This window comes from Pinus tabuliformis, chromosome J, assembly GCF_031772625.1.
Source record: "Pinus tabuliformis cultivar Carrire ecotype Pingquan chromosome J, CPIR1, whole genome shotgun sequence".
NCBI lineage: Eukaryota > Viridiplantae > Streptophyta > Pinopsida > Pinales > Pinaceae > Pinus > Pinus tabuliformis.
In genome coordinates, this window is record NC_142295.1 from 856,522,301 (window position 1) to 856,545,171 (window position 22,871).

General features: G+C 38.4%; 1 protein-coding gene across 6 annotated transcripts in view; it reads left to right on the plus strand.

Annotated features, from left to right (window-relative positions):
* TSL (Protein kinase superfamily protein) overlaps positions 1-22,871 on the plus strand; it is a 334,646-nt gene that overhangs the window by 278,868 nt on the left and 32,907 nt on the right. For all 6 annotated transcript variants that reach the window (XM_089378607.1, XM_089378609.1, XM_089378608.1 and 3 more), the window contains one exon: positions 14,787-14,841. In XM_089378607.1, the coding sequence (XP_089234733.1) occupies positions 14,787-14,841 (55 nt within the window). The remainder of the gene's footprint in view (positions 1-14,786; positions 14,842-22,871) is intronic.

Genomic DNA, 22,871 nt, shown 5'->3' on the forward strand with positions numbered 1-22,871 from the left:
AGAAAACTCAGACTTGCCTTTGTGCATGATGATGATGAATGGTTTCCCATCCTTGATGAGACAATATTGGGTGGTTCTCCACATGATGATTTCATCTCACATATACATGTAAGAACTTCCAAACACAACGCCACATATATCAAATGGAATTAAATCCAATTCTACTTGATCAATAAAATCACCACTAATTACAAATTTTACCCTACATTGTTTTGTTACCTTAATTTCCACATTTTATGTACCCATCCCAATGTATATGGGGTAGGATGATCTCACACCTCTGTTAGTTTTTGGTAGCATCAGACATGCGTTCTAGTCTCTATGGTTTTTGAGAAGCTAAGGAACACATTTTCTCCATACCTAGAAAAAGGCTTTTTGAGAAAACACCTCAATTAGATTAATTAGCCAATTATTAATTATTTTCCTAAGTCTAACTTAGGAAAACTGGTTAATTAAATTAGATTAATTGAGGAAAATCAACTTTGCTTTAGAGACTTCCAAAAAAGTCACTTGATGGGGTTAAGATGATCTTAGCTATCGATTGTGATTATATCATGGTCATTGGTTGCTCAACAAGAGATTATAAGAGTAAGTCAAAGGGGTTTGGAGAAGACACAAAAGACACTTGAGTAGTTCGCCTTACCTATTTGCAGAGTTAGCAATGGCACGGTTGAAGCAGAGGGAGACATCAACAAAGGTTTCAACAAAGATTTGGGAGGAGATTTCTGGAGGAAATTTCCACAATGATTCCCTGTTTCCAGAGGTAGGAAGGGGGTCAATTTTATCTGCAGAAGAAGAGACTGATTCAGCTAGTGTGAGTATCCAGTTAGATAATGCGAGTGGCAGAGGAGCTCGTTTTAGTGTGCCAACGCCGATTCTATTACTTGGATGCAGAGAGAGTGGGTCAAGCTAAGTGTTGGTGGCAGTTTTACTTGAAGGGACATTTTCCTAGAGGCTGTGCAAATTTTCTAGAGCAAGTAGTGTGTGTTTCTGGGTAGCAGTGCGAGTGCTAGGATGAGTTGCGTGTTTGTTGATGGAGGCTGATTTGATTTACATAGGAGACTTTGTGTCTATAGATTATTTTTGCTAGTGGAGATTATTATTTGCCAAAGCTTTGCCAATATCAGATAAGCTATTTGATGTTAAAATTTGACAGCTCAAGGATAAATTTCTCCTAGAAGAAATCATATCTTTCAGTTTTTTTTAAACCACCTATAATAAAATTTCATTTCTGATAATTCTAATATGGTTTTCCAAAAATAGTAAGTCCCATCTCAATTTGGAAGTGACTTTCCAAAAATAGAAAGTCATGTCTAAATGATCAAGGATGATCTCGACATATGGAATCGACTTTAAAATCAAATCAATCATGAATATACAAGTCAATTATTAATATTTTATCCTTACTAGTATTATTATTGCTATTATTTATAAAATAGTCTAAAGTCATTCACCTTTAATGGATTAATTAAAAAAAATGAACGTTCAATAGTCTCATGAAATAAATCAATTAAATTGAGAATCTCTTGGAAAATCGAACCTCTCTCTTGGAATAAAATAATAACTCCACTCTTAAGAGAATGCAACTGTCCCTCACTAATTCAATGTATGGCAAAAGTGTAACTCCTCCTCATTAAATGCACTTTTAACTCCCTCACTCAATTCGATTTGTAACTTTCACCAATTATTATCTCATGTCTAAGTGTAACTCTCTCTCTATTCTTGGGATGGGTTACACTTCTCTTTAAGTAACTCCTCTCTTGTGGAATTCGATTCTCCTATTGTTGGCTCAAGGTATGAATTCATTTTGTAACTCTCATTTCTCATCTATTTAAACAAGAGCAAGTGAGAGTTGAAAGTAACATGTGAATTGTGAAGAAGGAGAGCAAGGGTTGAGTGTGTGCAAGAGAAGTGTGAGAGCAAGAACAAGGAAAGAGTTGGAACAAGTGTGAAGGACAAGATATGATCAAGAAAAGGAAGAGATTTTCAAGCAAAGAGCAAGAGCACTTTAGCTGCAAGTTGATCAGACATTGGTCACTTTATTCATTCTCATTCTCTCTCTCTCTCTCTCTCTCTCTCTCTCTCTCTCTCTGTACTCTGCCGAACAATTGAAGAAATCTAATAGAAGAAGAATCATTCGGGTTTTCCCTCTTGAGGGGTTTTTCCCTGGTCATTGGACCTAAACCTCAATGTCTCATATTTGTGCTATGTTGTCTTCATATGTTCCTTATGTTTATGTTCTATCTACAATTGCTGATTTGAAAAGTCTTGAAGAAGAAATCTTCATTCTAAGTAATTGTAACAACATAGAACATTTAGCTTTCTGCAAAGTACATTCAATTTTTTGCAAAGTACATTCAACGCTCTGCAAAATACATTAAGTTTTCAGCAAAGTACATTTAGATTTTTACAATGTACATTTAGTTTTCTGCGTAGATCTTTCAAGTTTTTGCAAAGCATTTTTAAGTATCTGCATAGAACTTTCAGATCTTTAACAATTGATGTACTCTCATATCGCTGAATATTTATTAATAATGTAAACCCTCATCTTCTGCATTGGTTTTCGCCACACTGGGGTTTTTCTAGGAACTATTGTCCAAAAATCTTGGTGTCCAAAATCGTGTGTGCATTATTTATCTCAATTCCTGAATTTTATTTATGAACACCGCAATAGTGAATTAATCGTTATTTACTGTAATAATTTCTGAAGACAAATAAACCACATAAGTTAGGAGTTTAAATTATAGGTATTGCAATCGTGGAAATTTCACATGGTATCATAGTAGATCTAGGCGTAAAAGGTTTGTTGAGGTAAATCAATGAAAGGCACAGGGAGAGAAGCACACAGGGGTTTTTAGCTAGATCAATTTCTTCAGTCCGATTTCTCCAGTTTGTTTGAGTTCGCAGACTTTCCAGAGATGGTCGTAGTAGGATTGAGAGATTAGGATTGGTTGGATGGAGCCTCAAACTTTGGAGTCTAGAAGGTCAGGATGTTGTTCTTATTAGACGAAGTCTGTCTAAAGGAGTTTGCTACAACAACTATCGCTGTACCAGCAGATCCCATCCAATTACATGAATATAGGATGGATAATGCCAAATGATAGAGGATGATTCTTGATGGAGTTAGGGATCATATTGTTCCACATATCACAAAGAAGAATATAGTGAAGAAAATGTGGGATGCCATCGTCAAGTTGTACCAAGATTTGTCAGAAAATAGGAAAATTATCCTCAGAAAAGTTGAGAACCATCAAGATTCATAAGGGTGAGGATGTAACTTCCTATCTCACCAGAATTTAGTCTGTTAGAGATGAACTAGCTACAGTTGGAGAGAAGCCGAGTGATGGTGAGCTAGTGCATATAACACTTAATGTGTTTACCATGGAATGGCATATGTTCATCCAAGTAATTTCTAGACAAGACAAGCTTCCAGATTAGGATTTCCTATGGAGTGATTTCACTCAGGAGGAGTGTTGGATAAAGATGTCATTGATGTCAGTGATGAAGACGATGAAGCATTGTTGAAGATGATGAAACCCTAAATGCATAGATAAAGCCCTAGCAATATATGACAAAGAAGCCCTAGTTGAAGAAAACGTTGATGGTGATGAAACACTTGGTATATGAAATCACACTTGCGAAAGATTTGGGAAAGATATCTTAAGTACAACAATAGTCCAATCAAGAAATTGATGAATTCATCAAATGTTTAGTAGTGCTAAGAAGCTCTTAAAGAGTAAATCTTCAAAATTACGACCTCCTAAACTCCTTGACATGAACCTCTTTAAAATTGGAGGAGCAAACATATGTGGCTATAGAGCAATATATGAGAAGCTATTTATGCACCATAGCTGGAAGAAGGTCAAACATATTGAGGTTCGAAGAAACAAGCTATATCGACTGTAGTTCGATTCTCCAAAGGCATTGGTTAGGAATAGCAGTAGCAGTGGTAGAGACTTGGGAGAGTTGTGGCATAAGAGGATGGGACACTTACACCATGGAGCACTTAGGTTGCTTAGGGACACTATAACAGGAGTTCGATAATTGAGCTCAGAACATGATGACATGTGCAAACGTACTTGGGAAGTTTGCTAAGGCAATGTTCGTAAGGAGTGATAGTAGAGCAGATGGTGTGTTGCAGTTGGTACACTTAGACATTTGTGGCCCAATGTCCACTAGATCTCTCAGAGGGTACGAGTATTTTGTGACCTTCATTGGTGACTACTCCAGGAAATCCTGGATCTACCTTTTTAGGACAAAGGACAAAGTGTTCTGTCGCTAGAGTTTAAGGCTCTTGTGGAGAACATGACAGGAAAAAGGATCAAGGTGCTTTGTATAGACAATGGAGGCGAGTATATAGATAAGGAATTCACAGGGTTCCGTGCAAAGGAGGGCATCAGGAGGGAGTGGACAAGTCCTTACAGTCCACATTAGAATGGAGTAGTGGAGCAAAAGAATAGAACAATTGTTGGGGCAGTAAAGGCGATGTTATATGACTGTGATATGCCTAAGTTTCTATGGGCAGAGGCATGTAGCATGACAATGTATATATAGAGCAGGGTTCCTCACAGATTGTTTGGGAAGATAACACCAAAAGAGGTCTTCATAGGAATGAAGCCAGTGTTTGGGCACATCAAGATCTTTGGTAGTATAGCATACTGTCATGTGCCAGAGGAAAAACACACCGAGCTGGATTAGACTGTAGAAAAGGGATATTATGTTGGCTACAATGAAACGTTCAAGGCATAGAGGATCTACATACTTGATAGTAGGAGGATTATCGTGAGACAAGACATGAAGGTCCAGGAAGAGAAAGCCTTAAGGAGATCTCACAAGTTGCCAACGAGTGTTAGAGTAGGCCAGCAAAAGCTCCAATGGATGAGTAGTCGCCGCAGGGACAACAAGGCACTAATATCATTACCAGTACGAGCACTAGCTCAGGTACATGAGGTCTTGCGAGTTCACAGCAGACGAAGTAGCAAGGGCAGGATGAGGAGCTTCAAACTCCAACCACCACCAGTGGAAGAAGGAACATGGAGGTGCTTTAGAAATTAAGAGATGCACAAGAGTTCGTGGGGGCTCCTTGATCGAGCACTAGAGAGTGTAGAAAGCTAAAGAGGTGTAAGGCGTTGGTGACAAAGGTCATTGACAGGGAACCTTCCAATTATGATGAGGCTGCACAACATCAAGTGTGGTAGGATGCCATGGTGGAGGAGTACAACTCCATCATGATTAACGATGTATGGGAGGTCGTGCCTAGACCAGTGGACAGGGCAGTGGTCGACTCCATATGGATCTATAAGATCAACCACGCTATACATGGATCAATTTGTGGATTAGTTCATTGTACATGGATCAATTTGTGGATTAGTTCGGCTACAAAATGTTCCCATAGATCAACAGGTTATAGACATACTCACGAAGGCCTTGGGAAAGGCAAAGTTTGTCTTCTTCAGGGATAAGATGGGACTAGTGGAGATCACCTCTGTTGCTAAGAGGGAGTGTTAGTTATTCGTAGCATTGGACAAGTGTTCTAGTCTCTGTGGTGTCTAAGAGGCTAAGGAGCACATTTTCTCCAATACCCAGAAAAGGTTTCGCAGAAAACACCTCAACTAGATTAATTAGCCAATTATTAATTATTTTCCTAAGTCTAACTTAGGAAAACTGGTTAATTACATCAGATAATTGAGGAAAATCAATTTTGCTCTAAAGACATTTGGAAAAGTCACTTGATTGGGGTCAAGATGAACTTAGCCATCGATTGTGATTAGATTGTGGTTGTCGGTTGCTCAACGAGAGATTATAAGAGCATGTCGATGGGGTTTGGAGAAGACACAAAAGATACTCGAGTAGTTCGACTTACCTAGTTACAGAGTTAGGAAGGGCACAGTTGAAGCAGAGGGGGACATTGGAAGTAAGGGTTTCAAGAAAGATTTGGGAGGAGTTTTCTAGAGGAGATTTCCAAAGTGATTTTTAGTTTCCAGAGGTAGGAAGGAGGTCGATTTTATTTGCAGAAGAAGAGACTGATTCAACTAGAGCGCGTAGCCAGTTAGACAAAGCGAGTGCCAAAGGAGCTTGTTTTAGTGTGCCAGTTTCGGATCTATTACCTGGAGGCAGAGCAAGTGGGTCAAGCTAAGTGTTAGAGGCAGTTTTACTTGCAGGGACATTTTCTTGGAGGTTGTACATATTTTCTAGATCAGGCAATGCACATTTCTAGGCAACAGTGTGAGTGCTAGGAGGAGGTGCGAGTTTGTTGGAGGGGTTCAATTTGATTTGCAGAGGAGGCTTTGTGTCTCCAGATTATTTTTGCTAGTGGAGATTATTATTTGCTAGAGCTTTGCCAGTATCAAACAAGCTGATTGATGTTTTCTCATATCACTGAAGATTTATTAATAATATAAACCCTCATCTGTTGCACTAGTTTTCCCCACATTGGGGTTTTTCCAAGGGCTATTGTCCAAAAAATATTGGTGTCCAAAATTGTGTATGTGCATTACTTTTCGCAGTTCCTAAATTTTATTTTTGAAGATAACAATAGTGAATTAATTGCTATTTGTTGTAATAATTTCTGAAGACAAATAAACTACATAAGTTAGGAGATTAAATTCCAATTATTGCAATCATGGAAATTTCACAACCTCCAATTCAAGTTTGTTGACCAAATCATTGCTATGAGATTAGCTTGTGAACTTGAGTTAAACAACATAGGTCTTGGTCTTTGTCACTTGTATCTTGATGCGGAAGAGCTTGGTCATCTCCTTCTCTTTCTGATGATGAGGGCTACTTAGGTTCACCACCTTAGGTTCACTCACTTTTGTACTAAGGTATGAACAAGCTTCGCATTGACGTTAGAGCTTCTTTCGACTTCATTGCTTGAAATTATGATGATACATTTTTTTATTTTTATTTTTCTTTCTGTCCTTTCGATTCTTCAGGGTTGAACTTTGGATGCAATTTCCAACACTTCTCCTCTATGTGGGCATGAATGTTGCAATAATTGCTAGGATCCTTGCATTGATTGACAATCACTGCTATCTTCTTATCTTTCCTTCTTTCCACTTCTTCTTCCCTTCCTTGGAAGCTTCATGGTGCTCTTTCTATTTTGAACTACTTGACTGCCCTTTCTTTTGGTATATGCTCTCTCACTCCCAGTCCTAGTTGTTTTGCTCTACTGTGGAATAAGTTATAATCGGAATGAATGGAAACCCTTTTCCTCTTAGTGGCCAAGTTATAACATAGCTTGATAGCCAACAAGGGGTCAAGTTTGACTCATTCATCTCTCAACTAGAGTTACACTTTTGACGCTTCTAGAGTCTTGTTCCATGTCCTAACATAGCTCGCCTCTTTTGCATGTGTAATGGGGGTTGGCGTGGCATCCTCTTGAACCATGGTGGTCAAACACAGTAGGTCAACTTCTGGGAGGCATTACTTTTGCATAAGAACTCCGATTGACACAATTCTTGCACCATTGGAAAATCTTTGAATGTAGGATAGCATCAGGGGGCCCAATGCTTAAGAGGGAAACTTTTACCCCTAAAAAACATCTTTTAATGCCTTAAAATAGCCCCAAAGTTTTCAAACCCCAATTCTCCAAATTGGGTCCCATTGATAAAACATTTTTTGACAATTTTGACTGGGTCATCTACCCATGATGCCAATCAACCTGAAAGGAAAAAGAAACGGAAGCAAACACCCCACGCACCCCCCCCGCAAAAAAAAATACACCTAAAACCCTAATCCTACCATTATAAACAAATTTCGTACCCTTCTTCACACACAATTTTCAGTTGAGCATTTAGAGTTGTAGCATTCACTGATTGCTCAAGTGAATTTGGAGTTAGCTTAGAGTTGAGATGGGGATAATTTGCTACAAGATTGTAGGTAGTTTGTGGGCAAAACTTTGTTTCCATTTAGGGATAAGTTTTTGCATTTTAACCCCTCATCCTTATTTCTTGAATTTGATGAATTCTTGTTTCAAAATTAAGATAACGTTATATCTATGGCAGATTGTTTTTATTATGTGAGTCATTTCCTTGGCTTTGAGAAGGGAGGGGCTTACGTGGAACCATTGCAAGGATTTGGTGGAGGTAAAGTAAAATGCAATCAATATGACGAATGAACCAAAGAGGTGGTGGTTTGGGGAGGGAGGCGACGGGGAGTTTGACTACAGAGTATGAAATGCCACCTAGGGCATGTTGTTGGAGAAGTTAGAGGTTGCCAAAAGGTCCCAAGTGATGTAGTAATTAGATGGCAACAATTGTTGAAGCCATCCTGGCAGAGAGAAATGATAAAAAAGGAACTTTAAGAGGAAATTAAGAAAACTTCTGAGATACTTGGACAGCATAGTGGAAACTGAAACCCTAGGTTTCTAATATCCTCCAATCACCCTGCCCACAATTAATTTAGATTCATCCATGCAAAAGCAAAGGATTAAGATGCCACATCCAATCCAAAGAGAAAAATGTCGGATAACTTTTTTGTATGCCGCACCACACTTGCATCTTTGGCACACTATTGAACGTTAATGGAAGGAGGAAATCCTAATTTTTTGTTGTTATGTTGGCTGATTTTAGTATGATGCAGGTATAGCGTTTAATGCTTCTCGCTCCCCTTAGTATCAAGCTATGCTAGATGCTATGGTTTCATGTGTTTTGGGATTTAAAGGCCTTAATTTTCAAGATTTGAGGGAGTTTATTGTATAGAAGGTGCAAGATTTGAATGAATCCTGAAAGGTAATTGAAACAATCTTGGACCAAAACCAAATCTATCATCATGTTCCATCGATGGACTGATGGAGGCTATTGGATTATGATTAATTTTCTTGTTTCATGCCCATGAGTGATGATTTCCTAGGTGCTGTCCAACGCTTTTCAACCTGCAAGACAATGTAAAAATGCCGAAATAAACAGAAGCCAAGTGCTAATCTGAGCCACCCACAATAGTAGAATTTTACTTAAATAAGTAATATATGGATGGGAAAATTTGGGTAGCAATACTAATTAATAACAGCCCAAATACTTCAACTGTCTTGCAGAAAATGTATTTTCCAGCAATCTGGAAATTACCTGCAAAGGGCAGGGGTTCTATCCCCTTAGGGTACAAAACCCAGAAATTTCCAGCAAACAACTTATAAATAAAATCCGGCTGGAATTGACATTTATCGACGATAAATTTATTGAATAACAAATAGGTTCCATTTTGGATTAACTAATGGTTACCAAATAATACCTACTTGAAAATCCCTGAGTGAGGGTTTCACTGGAATATCACTGTTGGTGCTTTGACAATGCTGTAAACCCTCAATGGTAGCTCCAATCCTTACTAAAAATGTTATCCCTTCACATATGAAAGAAGCCGTACCTTTCTTGGGCCTAATGGATCTCGATTTTAGTGTAGACCAAAATAGTATAAATCTAAAGAGACAAAATTGCAAAACTAATTTAATGAAATATTTTTTTTTTTTTTTTGTTTTAATAAAATAGAAATAAAATGCAGAGAAACGATTAAGTAAATGGTCGCTGGTTAAATTTTTTCCTCAAGTTTGTTCTCATACCTTTCTATGTGCTTGGTTGCGGTCACAACACTCCATAGGTCAGTTCTGCAATCTGAATCAGCTGAAGGGATTGGAATTGGATCAGCTGCTCGTACTGATTTCTAACAGCTATGAGATCCTCCAATTTCATCGAGGGAGATCCCCTCTACTGGGATGTCTCCAATCACTGGATTTGTTGTGGTAAAGAGTGGGATCTTTCTGATGTTGAAGATATCCCCTAGAGGATTTGTCTAGCAAATTGGATCAATCAACACCTTTTAACAAGCAAATGAGAGATGAGGATGCCCTATACCTACCCTTCCAAGTGGCTTGCTGCCCCTCAATGGGCAAGGCCAGTAATCTTTTGACAATCTTCACAAGATGTGTGCACAATAAAAAGTATTGTTAATAAAAAAATTGGCATTATCCCAACAATTCAATAGCCAAATGGGAGGAGCACTTGGCCTTATATACAAATTTTGTAATGACTAATTTTTCTCCAATCCCAAAGATAACTATTTAAAATTGTTGTCCACAATAACTTTGGAGAGTAAGTTGGTTACATTAAAATATAATTTTCTGCAAAATGTTTGCCCACAAAGTGTTTAATTTGACTCATGAAGGCAATGTTTTGGCATTAAAACCCACATGTGTTAGCTGGAGTAGGCTCGACCCCATGAAAATTGTCTAACCCCATGTGCAACATCAATGGTATGGCTGGGTTTGCATGGGCATGCAACTTGATGAGTAATGGCATGGAATGGCCCCACATCTGCTTCATAATTCAACGTTACATACTTGCAGTTAGTCCTTTCCCAAACAGGTAACTCGTCAAGCCCATACTTGTTTCGGAAGTGAGGTGAACAAGCCCCATGGCTAGATTTGTGCCAATGTGTGGCTTGGTTGACCTTTTATTGAGTTTTTGCTTTACTGGAAAGTTCATGACTTGGTGAGGTTGTGACTTTGTTGGGCATGCTACAACCCCACTTTGTAATACCATCTGTTGCTGGATTAGCCCAAACAACTTACTTTATTTACTCCCGCATATGTGACATCATTGCATTTAATGTTACAGTTGGGTTTTGAGGGGGCTTGACTCACTTTATATTGTTGAAAGTTCCATTGAAGGGGACCCACAGGTGGAATAAAATATTAATGATTGCTTCCTTGGGTGAAGGGTGGACAATTCTCACTCCTTTTGACCCAACCAATGTTGCAGGAATCGTCCCCCGCAGGTCAGGAGGTGGATTTGCGTCTTGGATGGATCCGCTAGTGATTGTTCCACCCTTTTTTTGCGGTTCATGGGATTTTGGAACTGTGATGGTTCAGAACCATGGTTCTGTAGGCATGAACCACAGTTCCACCATGATTCCAAAAACCACTCACACAATTCCGTTGGTTTTTTTTTGGAATTTTTGAACTATTATATGAGGAGCTATGCTTTTTGAACACTCCCAAGGTGTCCCCTTGATGCTCCCTAGACACTTCCTAGATGCTCCCTAATGGTAATTGTTAAAATTGGCAACTAGGGCCAAACTCCATGTGGGTCATCTTATTTATGGCAGCTGATATTTTTCTTGGATTCCTCTCGTCGAGAGGTGTAGGATTGATCTAAAGATCATCCGATTCTGATAAGTATTCATGGAGATATGAATTTATTAGTGTTATGGGACAATTCATCAAGGTCGGCCAACAACCAAATAAACCCCATTTGTGCTTAATGTTTTAGTATAAATAAAGGAGGACTTCAAGTCATATAGACTCATCTCTTGTGATCTCACTCTCCACTTGTTTTGGGTTTTTGGTGGAGGAGGAGGTCTAGAGGAGATGCCTTCTACGCAGCGCAAAGAAGGGTCATCTAGGAGAGCCCTAATTCGCAACTATTAGAGCCCTAATCCACAGCTAAAGGGAGCCCTAATCCGCCGGAAAGGGAAGGCCCTAATCCGTAGCTAGAGGAAGCCCTACCTAAGGGTGGTATGAAGATGCCCTAGCTGCAGCAAGAGAGGATCAAGAAGAGGACAGTTTGTTGGGTTGATTTGCGGACTGTCCCAGGACTGTTTGAGGGCTATCAAGACAAGTTCGAGTTGCTGTTCAAGGGCCGAGTTGCTGGGTAGTGAAGGCCGAAGAGCTAGAGGGACAAAACGCTGAAGAAGAAGGTGTGTTTGGGCATGTGTAGCGACTGTCTCATGACAGTGCTAGGCCGCAGGACTTAGCACATAGAAAGTGCTGCGTAGAGGGCTGTTAAGGTGGACTAGCCCCTCAGAAGGCAGCGTGGACAAAGAGGAGGCTTCACTAGGAATGTTGCAAACCTTTGAGGGTTGGTTTGTGGACTATCATAAGTGTTTAGGGCTGCAACATGTGCCCTAACTGGGGCTGTCACAAAGCAGACAAATATCAGTTCAACAGTGTTTTGCAGGGGTGTTGGATCCTAGTTTAGGATCAATACTACAGTTGGTTGCTGTCCTGAAAGGTCACCTAACTGCTGTTGCTATAGGTGACAACAGGGCCATTTTTGGGTATGATATGCTGGACATATTATGGGACAAAAGTAGTATGTACTATGTACAACAACATGTATAGGTACAACTGTTGCAGTGGAAGTAGTATGTACAACAACATGTATAGGTACAATTGTTGCATAGTGGAGGCAATATGTACAGCAACATGTATGGGTACAACTGTGAGTGGTGCAGCATAGTGGAGGCAGTGTGTACAGCAACATGTATGGGTACAACTGTGAGTGGTGCAACATAGTGCACCGTAATGGGTACAACCATGACTGGTTGCATTTCCGTGACAAGAGCAGCTCAGTGAATGGGTGCAGCATGATGACGAGATGCAGCACGATGGAGAATCAGTTGAAGTAGCTTGTCTTCAACTGATCTCATGTATCATCTTCTTAGAGATGATCTATGCTCTTATCTAGATAAGTCAAAGTGTTGACTTCTGTTGTAAATGTACTCTCTCTCTCCCTCTCTCTCTCTCTCTCAGCTGAACTATTGAAGAACACATAAGAAGAATTGATCAAGGGTATCCTTGTCCCTGGCTAGTGCCACACCTTGTGTCCTCTTGTCTTGGCTTGTCTTTTGCGATTTATGTTTATGTTCTATCTGCAGTTTACTTTAATGCTGATGTGATTGCTAATCTGGAAAAGATATTGAGCTAACTATGAAAATTGAAATAAATTGCTCTAAGCATAGAACATACCTAAACTTAACAGTAATGTTAGATTCTTAAAGTGAAAGTGACATTCTCCTTTATCTTTCATTTTCATCATTTTTAACTAAATTTTTAACATTACCATGAAATAACTAAGGATGTTTGAGAGTGATTCCAACCTCCTCGGACTTCATATGGAGAAAATAGAATTTCATATCCCATTCGAAATTCAGCAGACTTAACACTTTTTAGGATTTCAGGATCAATGGGATTGTGTCATTTCATTAGATAATATCATGTATGAGGGTATGTGATTGGCATTTAATCAAGAGTACCAAGCCCTATAGGTACTCTTGATTATGGTCTTAGCAAAAATGTACCCTTCACTCAAGTCAAAATCGTTGATCAGGCATGTTAAGCTTCCTCTACGGTTTGTTCTTGCTTCAAGCAACATTGGACCCAACACTCCCCTTAAAACTCTCAACGACCAACACTTTTGACCTCATGTGTCTTGATTTGTGTTTGACCAGCCCACGATTTTGCATGACTAAAGTCAATTTTGCTTGAGTGAAATCATTCTGCTTTTATAAGTTCACTGTTAAGCTTGACTTGGACAATGTTCCCCTTAAATCACTGAACACACTAGTTAACACAAGTTTGATCAACTTTTGGTTCCACATGTGGCACCTTACTAATTTTATTTCCACGCTTTATCTTGAGAAGGCTCGAATCACTTGTACTTATGCTCATGTCTTCTTTGCATGCTGAATTATACTCATCGTGACATGTCGAGTATGCATCAAGATGATCATTTTAAGTGATTGTTGCAATTTGGTCCCTGGGGTCCCATATGTTGGGATACATGTAGTGCTGCAAAAAATATGGAATGTCATGAATTGTGGGAATGGCATGTGGAAATTCTGATAATTCTGTACCATAGCCATAGACTTGATAAAACATGACCAGGTGGGAAATACATAGGTGCACATGAGACATGTCTTGGATTGGCCCTACATAGTGTGACCACCTCTACAAAATCCATGGTTCCTTTAAACCATGTGTACAAATAGTTTCACTTCAAATCCTCTAGTCATATCCAGAATGAAAGGAAGTGAGAATGGTAAACTAAAAGGACTGGACATGGCTGACCATTATAGGTCTAGTATACCCATAATACATAGTCAACCACAGGTGTACAGGGCTTTAGACTTCCAAACCCTGGGTATTACAATGGTGTTAACATGAAAGATGCATAGGTACGCATGTGACATTGTTGGTGATTATCTGGTTTATTGTATTTTATTGATTTTTCTATTTAATTTAAAGTTTTTTGTTAAATATCTTGATATACATTTGTTACAATTTATGTAAAACATAAAACTATTTTAGTGTCAAATTCACACCCATCGTAATTAATTTCACATTAGTTAGGATTTTGGCATCATAATTGTGGTTAGGTTATAAAACCCTAGATGATTCACTGCTCACAACATGCTCTTTTACACATGTTGCATGGTTGCTTCAGAGAAGTTATATTTTATTTGTTTGTTATAGTGCAGATATATGTTTCATAAATTATATATATGTGTGTGTGTGTGTATTTTATTTTTTTCCCCATGTATTTTATTTTATTTTACTTTCTATCTTTTGGCCGGGGTGGGTTGGTCTTATTAACAAGTCAATTATTTTGTGTTGCACTTGTAACATTGCTAAACCCCATTTGATATGATTCATAGCTTTATTGTGCACTTGTTTATGTATTAAGAGACCTAAGGTTATTAAGGTGCCTTTCCAATGGTCAATATCGCATATCTATGGTTATTACAGAGTTGTGTCAAGAGTGAATATTAGTATTTTTTTTTCATATATAAATTTTTTATTTAACTGTAATGGCAGATGATCTGTAGTCAATCTAGGCACCTATTTTGAAGCTCTTGTATTGCCAGTGGCATGTTGGGCTCTAGAATGCAAATTTGTTTCAGCACAACTTGAGTTTCAGTTAAACTTATGTTATAGCAAACGTAAGAGTACTTGCTAATAATGTATTTCTCTATTACGTGTATGCTCAATGCTGTTGAAATTTAATGCATTACAGGTATTTACCTCCTGAATGTTTTGAGATTAACAAGACACCACTCATATCATCAAAGGTGAGTTGTCAAATGGGCATTCTGGGTATATGTTGTATTTTTGTGTTCAAACAGGAGAGGTTAATTGAGCTGAAATAATTTGTGACTTTCCTTAAGAATCATCTTTATCTGTAACGTTGGATTTGTTTTCAAGTTGGTGTTTTAAATTAGTTTATATTTGTCTTGGTAGTATTCATTGAGAAATCGTATACTTTTCTACTGCTACTTAACTATATGACATTAGATTAATTCATGCTGTTTCATTATACCTGTTTTTCTACTTCATGAATCATAAGTCAAAAGATTGGCAGAGTTGCATATCTTTGCTAGATTGGCATTGGGGTGTGTAGTGTAAGTTATTATGGATTGTTTTCTGAAATGGGACCAATTTAATGAGCCTGCAATATATCTGGCCTGCTTGTTTTGGCATGTTTTTCTTCAACTTATTTAGTTCAAGGTAGTAAGGTCATCCTTTGCTGAGTACTTTGACTATTTTTCACGAGTGTAGTGTCTCCTCAACTAGTCCAGTTATGCTAATCAATGCTTGGAAAAAGTCAAACAAATTTGCCACTAATCTATAAAACTGCCTTAAAAAATACTATGATAAGTTGTAAGAATATCACAGAGATGGCATTATTTCATGACTTGCAAGGAAAGATATTGGACCAATGCATCATATGCAAGAAAGAGGCCTTATTAAACAACAGTGTCATTAGCTTGCTTTGCAAGCTTTAAACTCTCTTTAGAAACGGCTTGAATTTATTTTGTGGCAATCAGGCTAACCTGAGTGTGTGATATGTATTATATAGAGAGCTGGATTGTAAGGGCTTTAGGCAATTGTCGATGTAATTTGATGTTAAGCATGGCAGTGTAAAGCCGATGTCAAGTGCAACCAAGCCCTGTGATATTGAATCTATTATTTTCCAAGGAAAGCCTTGTGGGATCTTCCCCTCTTCCCTGTAATATCTGATGTTTTAAAACTCAGATTCGACCTCTGAATTGGCTTGGAATTGGACAGGTTTTAATTTTATGACTTGGTTTACTAAAATTATATAAAATATTTAAACTTAATAAAAAAATAAATATTTAAAATTTCCAAACCATGATATATTGAAATGGCACTGAATGTGATACATATGAGAAACAAAAGACATCATCAAAGATGCTCTAAATGGCCTCTAAAGTCCAAAAAAGATGCTACAAGACACCAGTGCACTACATATCATTGATCAACATGATTACTCATCAAACTCATCACAACTACTAGAAATGTGATCTTCAACATGAGATACAAGATCATCCTCTATAGCTCAGAGTCTTCGGACTTGTCAGACTTCCCAAAGACATTTGCAACTATAGTACTGGTATTAGTAGAAGCACAAGGTGCATGGCTAATGTTTGCTTGTGCCATGCCTGATGCTATGCCTACTACTTGTGGATCTGAATCCAAAACAATCCACCCCAGTTCATTAGTATCATAATCAGGATCAAACTCTGTTGGGTGAGAGTCTTCTACTGATTCTAAGGTTGGATCCAGATCACCCAACACAATGTAATCTTTGTTAGGTCTTTTGTTTAGGAGCTGGTTGCACCTTATAAGTAGGACTGCACAAAGATGAGACCATTTAACCCTTTTTGTTCCAAAGGGTTTCTCTTGTGTGAATCCGCTTAATGACAAACCAATTGTGCTCACACATAGAACTTAGAAGCACTGCAAGTTTGACCTAGGAATTGAATTGCAAATTTTTGCAATTGAGGACATTGGCTACCAAATGACTCCCACCAATGTGTTGCAAAGAAAAAGTTCATTCAACAAATTGGATTGTGACTTTGGCACAAAATTCAAGTATTTGAAGTTTGAACTATTGAATTTAAACAAACTTCAGAATTGTTTACTTGGTTGGTCCACATTTCTTGCAATCTTTTCTAGGTTTTCGCCAAAGGTGCTTGTGGCTCTAGTGGAAGCATTGATCTGGTGATGTATTTCCAGCTGCTCAGTCTCATCAGGAACCATGTACTCTAAGCACTTTTACAATCTGTACTTGACCTTCCGAGTTTGATTTTAACCTAACTGGGCTCTATAATTATACCTTGGGTTCAAGGAATACTTAGCTACATGTATAGGGTGATGGAGTTGATTGTTCATCTGTTATCAGTGACCTCCTAGATAGACCTACACTTTGCAACTCTATCGTTGTATGATGCCTTTATTTGTTCCTTTGTGTGATCAATAGCCTAATAATGTAATCCATGGCCACCTTTTTCCCATCCACCAATAACATCTTAACAAGGGGCTTGCAAATTTAAACAGTCTTTATTGATTTTTTTCAAAATGTGATTTCAAAAACATTCTTTTCATTGTCCTTTTACTATTGTTTGTGGCCGCGCTGAGATCCATTCCATTCATCACTTGAAAACTTTTTTTTTTCAAGTTTTGTGTTTGGAAAATGAGGGATTGCATTTTGAGGATGTGAGTTGCAAATCTCGTAATGGCAGGCCCAACATTGTCCTTTCTCTTGGTGTTTTTCTCATTAGGTTCAATATCCATGAATGGCTAGAAATGTATTTTGTAATGCTCTCGGCATGCTCTATAGTGTTGTTGATCCAATCTTGTATGCCTATATTCTAAAGTATGATGTCTATGTAAATTTTAGCATATCAGATCCAAAGTGAATGATGAATCCCCAAGACCTTGATGAAACTCAAAGGATTCTTAGGATGGACAGAATATTACTTCAAGTTGTCTAGAATTATGGTCAAATAGGAACACCTCTAACACAATTATTGAAGTGGGAAGCATTTTCTTGGACTAATGAAGCAACCAAAGCTATTGAAGAACTTAAAGAGGCTATGTGTACAATTCCCGTACTAGACACACGCTATTTCACAAAAACCTTCATTGTGGAGCGTGATGCCTTAGGCCATGGCATTGGTGAAATTCTGATGCAAGAAGGAAGGCCCCTTGCCTTTAAAAGTAGTGGACTTAAAGGAAAGAACGAACTTAGGCCCATTTATGAAAAAGAAATGTTGGTCATACTACATGTAGTTAAGAAATGGCATCCATACCTAATAGGAAGACACTTCAAAGTAAAAACAAATCATGATAGTTTGAAGTACTTCTTGGAACAAAGGCTATCTTTAGGAGAGCAACAAAAATGGGTTACAATATGCAATTATGGGTTTAAAATTGTCTACAAAAATAAAAAGCAAAATATTGTGGAAAATGCACTCTCAAGAAAAGAGGAAGACACAAATGGTTTGCCATGTCCTATTTCCATTCCAGAATCTGACTGGGCGAAGGAAGCAAGGATAGAATGGGGACATGGTGAGAAGGTATGCAAGATTATTCAAAAACTATAGGAGGATCTCGATGTAGTAGAAAGAATTATGTGGAAGAATGATTTGCTGTGGTATTAAGATTTCTTATACTTATATAATAATTCTCAACTTAGATAGATGCTTCTTTTGGAATTACATGCTTCTCTAGACATTCATGGTTCTTGAAAGCATACCATAGAATCAAGATTTTTTTTTTTCAAGGAAGGTCTTAAAGTAGATGTGCAAAAGTTTGTCGTTGAATGTATGGTATGCCAAAACAATAAGGGAGACACAATCAAGATCTAGGACTCCTTCAACCATTAGCCATACCAAGCCAATGATGGTAATAAGTTTCAATGGATTTTATGATTGGTTTGCCAAAATATGAAGGAAAGAATATCATTATGGTAATGGGAGTTTGAATGACAAAATATGCCCATATTTGCTCTCTTTCTCACCCTTTTAGAGCAAGTACAATGGCAAAATGTTAATTTTAGGTATGTTCTACGCTGAGAGCATGTTTACTTCAATTTTCCATATTAGCTCAATATCAATTCCAGATTAGCAATCACATTTAGCATGATAGTAAAATGTAGATAGAACATAAACATAAATCACATAAAACAAGCCAAGACAAGAGGACACAAGATGTGGCGCCAGCCAGGGACAAACCCTATGTGGGGAAACCCTTGATCAATTCTTCTTATGTTCTTCAATAGTTCAGTAGAGAGAGAGATAATACATATACATCAGAAGTCAACATTTTGACTTATCAAAATAAGAGCAGAGATCTTCTCTATGAAGATAACACATGAGGTAGCTGATCTAAACTCCGGTGAAGACATACTGCTTCAGCTGATCCTACAAGGTGACTCCATCACCATGCTGCACCCATCACTGTGCTACACCTCATCATCATGCTGCACCCGTCACTGTGCTGCACCCAATCATTGAGCTGCTCTCATCACAGAGTAGTACCTCATCATCACATTGTACCCATCATCAACAAGCTGTTGCAATGCATCGTGTTGCTGCTATACATCCATGCCTATCATCACCATGCTGTACCATTGGGCTGCACCACACTGCACCCATCCTTACTGTCACCTATATGTTGCACCACTATCATTGTGCACTATGCTGCACCATTCATCATGATGCACTAATCATTGTTGCAACTAAACATGTTGTCTCTAACACCATGCTACATCCAACATACACTCATCCATGCTTGCTGTAATATATATTGCTATGTTGCACATACAACATCCAATATGCTGCAACCTATTTACACTTATCAACCTTAGTTGCTTGCTATGGCTTATAGCCTAGCAAAGCAGCTAGGCTATGGTTGTTTAGGCTTCTTTCATAATCAGGCAGCAAGGAGCTTCTCTAGGACAACAACCAAGTCCTCTAATAGTCCTTAACTGCCTCTAACAACCCTCCTAAACTGCCTCTAACAGTCCTCCTAAATCTAACAGTCCTCCTCATGGACTGTGTCTAGGGCACCAACATGACACATAAGACTGAGGTTAGAAGCAAAAAATGGACAGTTGCTATAGTCCTCTATTTTGGTGATTGTAACCTTCTCCTTTTACTGCAGCTAGGGCAGACTTGACTGCAGATTAGGAACCATTCAGGCAATGTATTGTAGCTCTATAGATCCCGTATGACTGCGGCTAGATCTTGTTATTCACTATGTCTAGGGTAAGACTGTAGTCCTCCTCAATGTTTTAAAACTCCAACTCCGACTCCGACTCAGCCGAGGGTCGACTTCGACTCGGTATCGACTCGGTTGGCTCGATTTCAATGACTTGGTCGTTGTAAAAAATACATTAAATCTTTATTTTTTATAAAAACACATAATTTTAAATATTTTCATTCATGTTTCCAAACACACAGCATTAGAATATAGATAGAAGACAACATATGATCAAAGTAGGCTCATGAATATATCCATTATATCAAAATGGCACCCAGTGCACTGTCCAATACATACATTATGATGATATAGGGATCAAAACAAAAACACATAACCAAGGAGGCTAGAAATGGCCTCTACAACAAAAGTCTGTGACCAATACTACTAGCTATTGCTAGAGTTACCAACATCATCTGGCTCAGTGTTCCTTGGGAGCGAGAGCGACATTTTCAGAAGCTCCCGGTTTGGGAGCGAATCCCGAAAGAGTTCGACAACCAATGTCACTAACATCAAGGTACATAGAGGGATTGGTGCTCTTGATTAAATACGAGTTCCATACCCTAATACATGACAAAATTCAATGGAAACATTGCAATCCCCTAATCCTGAAATCTTGAAAAACTGATAAGTCTACTGGATTTTGAATGAAATCTAAAATTCTACTTTCTCCATATGAAATCCAGTGAGGCTGGAACCACTCTCAAACATCCTAAGTCATTTCATGGTAATGTTAAAAATTTAAGTAAAAGGATGAAAATGAAGATTAAGGAGAATGTCACTTTTACTTTAAGAATTTAACATTACCATGAATAACATTTCAATACTAGGGATCAAAGTCAAACAGGGAAACCCATGAGTCAGACAGGGAAGCCCAGGGAGTCCCCAAAAATAAAAAAATAAAATAAAAAAAGCCGTTATTTGGGTTCACTAGCTGCTGTACGTCACTCGGCTGAGCCGGCCGAACTAGTTCAATGGCTAGGTTGAAATTTTTTTGACCGACTCGGACCAACTCGGCCAAGTCGGTTCTGAGCCGGCCGGGTTTAAAAACACTGGTCCTATTAGCACTGCAGCTAGGGCTTTCACTCACAGCAGTTAAGGGCACATGAAAACCCTCCTCAAACTGCGGACTAGAACGTCGTCTTAGGGATCTCTTTAAGACAACGTGTAGATCTTTTATGGACAAAGTAAAGGTCTTCACCATGACTGCATTTAGGTGGCATCTTCATTAGGCAGCGTAGCTCCTTCTCACCCATGACAACAACTAGGTCTAGGGCATGTCCTCAACTCCCTTTAGACCTGCAGCTAGGGCATTCTGCCTTCATGACTGTGTTTAGGGCATCATTAGGCCAGCGGGTAGGGCTTGATTCATACCGGTGCTTAGCCTTCTCCATGATAGCATAGAGCCTTGTCCATTAGGGCATCATTGTCTCTTAGGATCTCTCCTCCCACCAAAACCCAAAGACAAGTGGAGAGGAAGAGATCACAAGCAGAGTGTGTGTGCAAATGACTAGCAAGCCACCTCTTTTTATACTAAAACGTTGAGCACAAGTGTGGGCAATTTGGTTGCCGACCGACCTTAACGACTTGTCCCATAACACAAATAAATTCATATCTCCATGAATACTTATCGGAATCGGATGATCTTTAGATCAATCCTACACCTCTCGACGAGAGGAATCCAAGAAAAATATCAGTTGCCATGAATAAGTATACCCACATGGAGTTTGGCCCCAGTTGCCAATTTTAACACAAAAGCATTCGTAGAAACAATCCCGAAGATTATTGTAAGTGACGGATCTCAAATTTTCATTGGAAAATTTTGGATTGAATTGCTGTCTTGTTTGGGTTTCCAATTAGTTCATAGCTCATTTTACCATCCTCAATTTGATGGGCAAACTAAGATAGTGAATAATTGTTTAGAAGGATATCTATGTTGCTTTGCATTTGATAAATAGACATAATGGATCAAGTGGTTTCCCTTGGCAAAATTGTGATACGACACATCCTTCTATACTTCATCCAAAATGTAACCATTTATGGCACTTTATGGGTATCGTCCTCTATCCATGACATCGCCCTTGAAAGGGATTGTAAAGGGTTAAGCAGTGGAGGACCACATAGGGCACCAACAAGAGGTTCTCAAACTATTGAAGGACAACTTGGTTATAGAAAAAAATATGATGAGACAACAAGCAGGTCAAAATTGTAGTGAAAGAGAATTTGAAGTGTGGTATTGGGTATTTGTGAGACCACAACCATATAAATAGATGCCCATTGTGCAACAAGAGAAGGAAAATAAATTAGCACCAAGGTATTATGGCCCTTATAAGGTGTTGTAGAGGATCAAAAGTATGGTTTACAAATTGGAGTTTCCCCCATCTTCATTTATACATCCATTGTTCTATGTTTCTTTCTTGAGGAAGGGAATCAATGACAAGATTTGCATCTAGATTGTTTTATTAGGGATTAAGGAAGAAGGGAAAATTGTGCTAGAACTAGAAATAATCCTAGAAAAAAAGATTAAGCAACTTTGAAATTGAGCAAACACTGAATACCTCATCAAATGGAAGGACCTTCCAGTGGAAGAGGTGAGGTAGGAAGATGCGTTGTTGATGCAAAAACACCCATAATTAGTCAAGTGTTTAGGATGACACTTGTTTGATGGGGAGGGGTATGTTAACCCCCGTATATGCCTCATGTTAATAGTAAAACGACTTACTAAGGCCAAGATATTGCGTTATTACATTTCTATTGTTATATTTTTTAGGTCGGTTAGAACCTTTCATTGTACCATTTTCCTCCTATATATATATATATATATATATATATATATGGACTGTAAGTATTGGTTTCTTTAATCTTATAATTTTTTAGGCACAAGTTTCATAACACATCTCCTAGAAATTGTGTAGCCTTGTGTAGCCTCAAAATCCATTGATCCTTAGCATTAGAAGATGCCTACCTTGCATTCAATATAGGGCCAAGCTTGTGGTGCCAATGCATGATAAGAGTAAAACTTACACAAGTCATA